The 8,320-nt window shown below is 38.6% G+C and overlaps 3 protein-coding genes across 3 annotated transcripts; all 3 read left to right on the top strand.

Moving 5' to 3' along the window:
• The first annotated feature begins 3 nt into the window (after positions 1–3).
• On the top strand, positions 4–3,636 carry LOC142598056 (uncharacterized). The gene is made up of 2 exons (XM_075735030.1): positions 4–869; positions 3,594–3,636. The coding sequence occupies exons 1-2, from the start codon at positions 4–6 to the stop codon at positions 3,634–3,636; spliced, it is 909 nt and encodes a 302-aa protein (XP_075591145.1).
• Positions 3,637–6,113: 2,477 nt separating this feature from the next.
• LOC142598057 (uncharacterized) lies at positions 6,114–6,712 on the top strand. Its single transcript, XM_075735031.1, has 3 exons — positions 6,114–6,269; positions 6,366–6,553; positions 6,661–6,712. The coding sequence occupies exons 1-3, from the start codon at positions 6,114–6,116 to the stop codon at positions 6,710–6,712; spliced, it is 396 nt and encodes a 131-aa protein (XP_075591146.1).
• Positions 6,713–6,836: 124 nt separating this feature from the next.
• On the top strand, positions 6,837–7,547 carry LOC142598058 (long-chain-fatty-acid--CoA ligase-like). Its single transcript, XM_075735032.1, has one exon. The coding sequence runs from the start codon at positions 6,837–6,839 to the stop codon at positions 7,545–7,547; it is 711 nt and encodes a 236-aa protein (XP_075591147.1).
• The last annotated feature ends 773 nt before the right edge of the window (positions 7,548–8,320 follow it).

An 8,320-nucleotide genomic window follows, 5' to 3' on the forward strand; every position in this document is an offset into this window, starting at 1 on the left:
TATATGTCATGTGGAAGCGTTTGGCGCGCGAGTCAGGGGCTCTGTGCATACTACTTGAAGTCGTTGCCAAAAGACGAAGTGGCAAAAACCTGTGTGATTATCGGATACGATGCTCGTTATAAAAGTAGGTATTTCGCAGCGATAACCGCGGCGGTTTTTTTGTCTAAGGGACTGAAGGTTCATATGCATGACAAAGAAACATTCACGCCGTTGAATCCTTTCTGTGTGGTTAAGTACAAAGCATTGTGTGGTGTTCAGATAACAGCTTCGCACAACCCTAAAATGGACAATGGATATAAGGTATATGGCCCGTTAGGAGCACAGATTTTGAGCCCGGTTGACGTAGAAGTGGAACAAGAGATTGAAAGCCAGTCCGTCGCATGGGAAGGTGTGAACGAGATAATCGACCACGAAAATCGCTGGATCAACTTTAATCACCCACTCGCCGCCAACCTCATCGACAGTTATGAAGAAGACTGGAATGATTACTGCGACGCAGTCACAGAAAAGATGAACTTAGGTTCATTCGCGGACGTGAAATTAAAGATTGGTTACAGCGCAATGCACGGAGTCGGTTACCGTCACGTGAAAGAGTTGTTAGATAAGCTCGATTATCCAAAATCGAGCTTTTTTTCAGTTCCAGAACAGCAAAATCCAGATCCTGAATTTCCGACTGTCAAGTTCCCTAACCCAGAAGAAGCAGGAGCTACCGATATGTCGTTAAAACACGCAGAGCAAAACAATTGTAATTTGGTGTTTTTGAATGACCCCGACGCCGACAGACTGCTGTGTATAGAATACCAGTCAAAAACAAACAGCTATTACCAGTTTACCGGCGATGAATTGGGCGTGTTGCTGTGTCACTTCGCGTATGAAATACATAGCAAACATGGCAAAATGGCAATGGCACGTTCAGCTGTCTGTTGTGGTTTCATGGACACTTTCGTAAAGCATTCTGAAGGAAAAGTCGCCCAAGTTGAGTGTTTAACAGGTTTCAAGTGGTTAGCGACCAACTTACTCAGAGAGTATGAGACATATGGTCGTTACCCAGCTTACGGTTACGAAGAAGCGCTTGGATACGCTTTGTGTGTAGACATCGTGCCTGATAAGGATGGTGTCAGCGCGATGATGGGTACGATTAAGCTTGCCTCTCGTCTACACGAACTGGGTTTAACTTTGAAAGACCACTTGGAACAACTCATGGAGAACTACAAGTACTATTTCGTGACTAAGAATGGCTACTACATCATAGCGAACAACAATGTGTTGGGCCAGGCGATCAAAAAGTTTAGAAACAACAATTACGAGCTTGGAATTCCTGACTTCAAAGTTTCCCGAGTAGTTGACATGGCTATATTCTACGATTCAAGCAAGTCTAACAAAAAGCCAGACCTGCCAAACACAGGCGAAGACATGTTGATGTTGACATTCGAAAATGGCTTCCACGTTACTTACCGCAACAGTGGAACTGAGCCGAAACTAAAGTACTACAGTGAAATGGTGAGCGATATTTCTCAAGACGAAGCGAGAGCTAACATATCGAACTATTTGCAAATAGTGTCTGACGCTTTGTTTGCAGGCTTCGAGTTAAATTAACGCGCTCACCGGGTTTAATTCAAAAAGAAAATTTGATCAGATGTGTTGGTGATTGTCATTAATTACGTAAATGCATTTCAAATAGATGGCAAAAAGTGGGTCCGAAGTAGGCTCCGTCTAATTTTTTAAATATATAAACATCACTTGTGTATATTTCTCTGCAATTTATACAATATCCATATGTAGCCGACTTGTACGGCAAATTAGACTCCCCGTACGGTAGAATGTTTATAGCACATTTAGGACAGTGACCGAAAATGCCTGTTTTGAAAAGAGCTTCCATTTTGGCAAGTCCAGCGGGGGTGAGAATATAGCGTGCGTGAATAAGTCCGTAGAGTTCTTTGGAAGCGACGTCGTGTTCTTTGAGGAGACGGCTGGAGCTGCCATAGTTCCCGGCGCTTTTGCCTAGGATAATATTGAGGGCCTGTCTGTAATGGGGAATGGTTTGTGAGAGCCCGTACAGGTTGAATTCATCGGCGATGTATTTGGGATCAACGCGAATGAAACACTTGTAAGTGTTGCAGAAGTCTTCTATCCACGAGGTGTTCTAAAAGAAAGTGGGAGCGTTGTTTGGCTTACTTCTGTTTTAGATTCTGAGTTTGAAAAAATACTAACCATAAGTAAACAAATAATGAGTAATGATTTAGCTTAGGCAGGTAATATTCTAGGTTCTGTAATTTCGCAAGTGTTCGCGCTAAAAATAAATTAAAATATTATTCAAGTCGAATGGCGGGCACAATTAAGTGTCTGCGGTAAAATGGCCAAGACGGAACGAGAAATACCGTAGCGATGAGAAAAACGACGGTGTTGAAGTAAATCATGGCATAAAACTCGCGATACACGATGCCAACGAGGATGCCGCCGACAGTCGCAACGACAGTAAAGAAATTAAGGATTTTCGCGAACAATTTTTTGCCCTGATAGTCTATTTCATTTTGTTTAAGATCGTCGTAGATGGCTCGTATTTTATGCATAGTGGACAACAGAGGCTATCGCGAGAAAAGACTGGAATTATATATGGGAACTATAAAAAAATTAAATAGTTATTTATTCGATTTTCCAGCAAGATCTGGGCACATATAGACTGAAAAATTAAAATCATAAATGGATACGTATATATACATATATATATATCGGCAAATAAGCTTAGTTGATGACTACAGTTCCGGATGCGATAGCAGTTTCAATGCGGGTTTTAACTTCCGAGTCTTCTAGCAGATTGTTGACATTAAGGTTCTCCAAGTTGGACACAAGGTGAGTAATGCTTTCAGTTGTGGAGGTCTTGGTTCCGTCAGTATAAGACATGAATTCCTTGCGGAGTTCGTTGATGTTGGCGAACTCTTCGCTGGAAAGAAGTTCAGCAGGGACAGGGACTTCAATGAAACGAGGAAGGTAGATTTCGTATTCGTGGTTTTCGTCTTGGTTGGACCCGTCTTGGTGTTTCATTTCGACCTCGCAGCTGATTTCGGCTTCGACAGGGTCTGGGATGTAACGATCGATTTTAAACGGAACGTGTTTCGTGACGACTCTGGGGACGGGTCTGCTCTTATAAAGCGGCAGTCGGATGTCCTGAACGATTTCTTCAATGACGACGCGAGGGACTTCGTTGACAACCTCGATTGGCACGTCAACGTATTCGATTTCAGGTACCTCGATGAGTTTGTTTACGTATTGGGTTTCTGGAACTTCGACAATCGCCTGAAACTCGGTCTGGATTGGTTCTAATTGAACAGAATCGAGAATTAAAGCGTCGCATTCGGAGTCCATGCAAGTTGTCTCGCAAACAATACCCTCTTGATTTTTCTTTTCGCATTCAGCGGAGTCTTCGAACTTCATAGTGTCAGAATGTTAAATTTTATTTTACACAGTAATTTATTTCGTAAGAACCTTTTATTTACTTAGTAAAAATTGACACACAATTATTACTCACTAAAATATTTTGAAACAAAATATGTAATCTTTTGGAAAAGATTTTTATAAAATAAAAAAAATTTTAGAAAGAAAAAAGTTACGCATCACCTGAATCGAACATTTGCTTAACAAGAGACTTCATGTTAAAAGATGTCTGGTTTTGCGCGGATACGGATTTTTTATTGTTTTGAGTCGATACGTTGTGTAACGCGTTCAAAGACAGTGCAGAGTGATTAACGTTTAAATGTTCATTTTCCGTGCATATGTTGTTGCGTGTGTTTAATAGTTCGCCAACTACCAAGGACCACAACGAGTTAAGACGTTGATCAACCTTGGGTTTGGCAAAGTACCGCCACCAGTGGCTGCGTTCTACAATTTTGTTGTAGACAGAGACAATGGTAGAAAAAATCGAATTTATGTCTTTTTTATATGTTTGTTGCTTCGCCATTAAGTTTTTTTCTTTTTCTGCTATTGCGGATTTTAATTTTTCTTCTTGTTCTTTAAGTCGTTGTAGTTCCTTGGTACGCGACTCGGAGATTCTGTTGATGTTATTGTTGATATTCGTAATAGATAAATTCAACGTGGACACTTCGTTGTTAATTTCGGATTTAGCGGCGTTGAAGTTGCTGAATGTCGATTGCACTTGTTCGTTCAGCTCCGCACATTGTTTTTCTTTTTGCGAGAACTGAGCTTCCATGCTTGCGATTTTGCGATCTATCTCGTTGTGTAGCGAGTTGAGTCTTTGCGAGTCCATTGTGATGAAATTTTTAAAAGCTTTGATATCTGGGTAGAGCGTGGTCTGAATGGAAAGTTTGTCGCTGTTCGAAATCAGAAACTTGTTGTTGAAAAATTTTTCAACATGCGGGTTTTGCAACTCCATTGAAGTGGAAAACAATTGACGATAAGAAAGGTACACATCGTTGAGTCTCGTCTTCAAAGTTTCAATCTCCTTGGTTTTGTAAGAAAGCTGATTTTGAATACCCAATGATGATTCAGACACTTGTTTAATGTTGGCTTCGAGCTCGCGTAGTTTGTTGGAAAGTGTTTCGAAGTGATTAAATAAGTTTTGTTTTCGCGTAGCTTCTACCTGGATCTCTTTCCATTGGTTGTTGTAACTAGACAGTTCGTTGTCCAACTGTTTTTTATCAACTTCTAAACCTTCAATTTCAGTTTTTACTTGATTAATGTTCTCACTAATGCTCGCGATGGCTGCTTCAGAGTTCATGATGTCTTCCCTAATTTTTAGGATTTTTTTTTCCAAGTCAGCATATTGCTGGTTCAACGCTTCGAGTTGCTGTTTTAACTCCGTGCAGTCGACAGTGCTAGCTTTTTCGAGCTCTTTTGCTTCTCGAGATACGTAGTCAAAAAAATTGGATTTGTAAAAGTTGAGAAAGTATTCACAAAACGTGAACACCGCTTTTTTTTCTTTGTCGTACAAATTAGGATTGTCCTTGGTGCGTAAAAAACGAAACAGAATTCCTAGAATAAACAAATAATCGTGTTCAAATATAGTAGCATCTTGACTAATGTAACGTGAAGAGATCTCGGGATCGAATACACACTTGTCTTGGCCGTTAAGAAACTCAACTATGCTATTTAAAATCAATTTTTCCGAAGTTTTTTCTATTTGCACAGTTTCTTTACAAATTCGGTTGAGTTCTTGCTGAGCTACACTAGAAAATACAAATGTTAAAATTTCTCTAACAATTCGGAACAGTTCGCTAACCCAAATAACGGCTAGTTTCAAATTATTGCTGTTGGAAGATTGAATCGATTGTAGTGGTCCCGGGTAAGAAAGAAGTTGCAAAAAAGAGCTTATTTCACTGTCAGAGTTAAAGGAAAACCCGATGTACTCTATTATATAGAACATACATTGTTTACACTTGTTGTAATCGTTCAAACTTTCATTAGTTACTTCGTTGTAACCAAGTTTTTGAATTAAACTAAAAAATTTCGAGAATAAAACACATACCTGGTAGTTTTGGACGCTAATCTATCATTACTTTCTGTATTGTTGTTCATTATTGCGTCTTGTCTTTATTTAGTAGGCCATCTCATATATGTGTGTTAAATATAAATTATTCTCAGCAGACAAATTAAGCGAATAACTTAATTAAATTTAAATTGTCTAAATTTTTTTTGCAATGAAATTAAATCTTGTTGGTATGCTCCTTGATTTATAACAAAAAAAATTTTTTATCAACGAATAAAATCTTTTCTTTAATTGACCAATAAATTTTAGTTTAGTTTTCTGGGAAAACGACCTAATGGTGTTAATATTATAAGATCATATCATTAGAAAATCACAAAATATTATTTCCCAAAGCAGGATTTGTTGATCATATTGTAGTAGTTCATAAATGATCATTTTTGACTTAGAAAAAGATGTAAAAAACATAAACGATGTTTTTTATCTTAGATCGAAATTGTCCCCAGATGACGTTGCATACAACTATTTAAATCAAAAAATAACTTTCAAAAAAGTTTACGAAAATGCAAAACTCTTAGCCGCGTATTTGCAAAGCGAAGGCTGCGTAAAAGGCGACAAGATCGCCATAATATTACCAAATGTAATAGCCTACCCAATAGTAGTGATCGCTGTTTTTATGATAGGCGCGACTTGCGTCAATCTGAATCCGCTGTATTCAGAGAACGAATTAACTGAAATAATCAATGACTGTGCTCCGAAGATAATTTTTTGCTGGATCGATATGGTTTACAAACTTAAACTAGTTGATCATCTTGTAAAAAATGTGATTACAGTAATGCCAGGAGACTTTTTAGGCTTAAAAGGGAGCTTGATAAATTTTTTCTACCGAATTCACAGAATGAAACGAAAAAATGATGTCAAGTTTCAGCACGTTCGTCTCACCGATTGTATGAAAAAAGCGAACCGTTTGAGTCCGGTTCAACCTGTAGAAGTGGATTTGTCCGATTTAGCTTTACTTCTGTACACCAGTGGAACAACAGGTGAGTGTAAGGGTGTTCCGCTCACTCACTGCAACCTTATCGCTGCTACGAGAGGCGCTTACACAGCGATCCTCGAGTTTCTAAAACACATACTAACTAAACAAGAAATCAGAACTTTAATGGGGCTCCCTTTTTACCACATCTTGGGTTTCTCATTCATTTTAATTAATTGTTACGTAATAGGTGCTGTCGGAATACTAATACCCGATCCGAGAAACATCAAATCGTTAATTAACACTGTAAATAAAACAAAGCCGGCCGTGTTTCCAGGTGTAAATACGTTGTTCCAGAAGCTCTTGGCAAACGAAAACTTTAGAAAATTAGACTTTTCGTTCTGCCTTTGCGCAATCAGTGGCGGTATGGCATTGAACGACAAAGTTCGAAAAGATTGGAAACTTGTCACAAATACTGAAATTTTTGAAGGTTACGGAATGTCAGAAACAACGGGATTGATATCTTGTCAGCGACCAATTCTCCACGAAGATAACGACAAATTCAGCTTGTCAATAGAAGAACAACAAATATCAAGCGTGGGAAAAATAATCCCTAACTGTAGCGTGAAGATAATTCCTATTCAAGACAAAATTGAATATACGAACAACGAAAATGCGCCAATCAGTTCGAAAGAGATTGGTGAAATCTGCGTTAAAGGACCCATCGTAACAAAGGAATACAGAACTAAATCTGACAAAAAAAATTATTACACCGAGGATGGCTACTTCAGAACAGGAGACATTGGGTATTTAAACGACGATATTTTGTATTTACAGGGAAGAATTAAAAATATCGTTATCATCAGTGGATTCAACGTTTATCCAGCAGAAATTGAAAAAGTTGTTCGAAATTGTCCAAAAGTAAACGACTGCGTAGTAATTGGAAAAACTGATAAAAATAACATTGAATATTTGTACATGTTAGTAGAAAAAGACATCGACGCAAATCTAACCGAGCAAGAAGTAAAGCAATATTGCGCTGATAACTTAGCACCCTATAAACGCCCTAAGGTCATTGAAATCACTGTTTCTCTCCCGAGAACTCCTATTGGTAAAGTATCGTTGAGCGATTTATAAATTTATAAATTTGATAACTTCATTTTTTTGCTGTTGTGGACGATTTATTCATATTTTTATATTTGTGCCGATCTTTACGAGACATTGTAATTTGGTTTCTACAGCCTTTTCCGCCTTCCCAGTGTGTAGTGACCTTAGCAGTAAAACTTGATCCGCAGTCGCATTCGGAAACGTGAGCTTTGTGAATTTTGCTGCAGAAGCCGCAAATTATTTTTGAGGCGGAGCCTTCAGCGTTGTGATCGTTCGCATTGTCGTGGCAAATCGGACATGCATAAGGAATTTTGCAACAGTTCCAAACAAAATATTTAAAACTTTTTTTGAAGTGCGAACATGCGCCGTTATTGGGCAGTGGTTCTCCTTTGTTAAGCTGTATTTTTTTGGACTTTATTTTTTTTGCCTGAGTTTTCACTAATAAGGGATTTTTCGGTCTGACAAACGTAGGGTTGTTCACTTGAAAAACCATTGCTGCGTTGCAGGTGTGACAATTGACCTCTGTCTTATTGTTGATCAATACGGTGATGTGAACGGGCTTCGAACAAGACTCGCATAGTACGTGAAAAACGATTTGTGAGAAAATTACTGGGCAGGCGTTGCAATAGTAAAGATTCAAAATCTGTTTGTCTTGACTAGTGCAAAGTTTGTTGGCTGCGTAGCAGATACACTGTTGTTTACAAGATGAACATTCGAACTCTTTACTGATGGTCCCATAGTTCACGACATCGAAGGTTAAATGATGTTTGTTTGAAAGCTTGCATTTATTGCACACCAGAATC

Source organism: Dermatophagoides farinae, unplaced genomic scaffold (assembly GCF_024713945.1).
Source record: "Dermatophagoides farinae isolate YC_2012a unplaced genomic scaffold, ASM2471394v1 contig5, whole genome shotgun sequence".
NCBI classification, from domain to species: Eukaryota; Metazoa; Arthropoda; class Arachnida; order Sarcoptiformes; family Pyroglyphidae; genus Dermatophagoides; species Dermatophagoides farinae.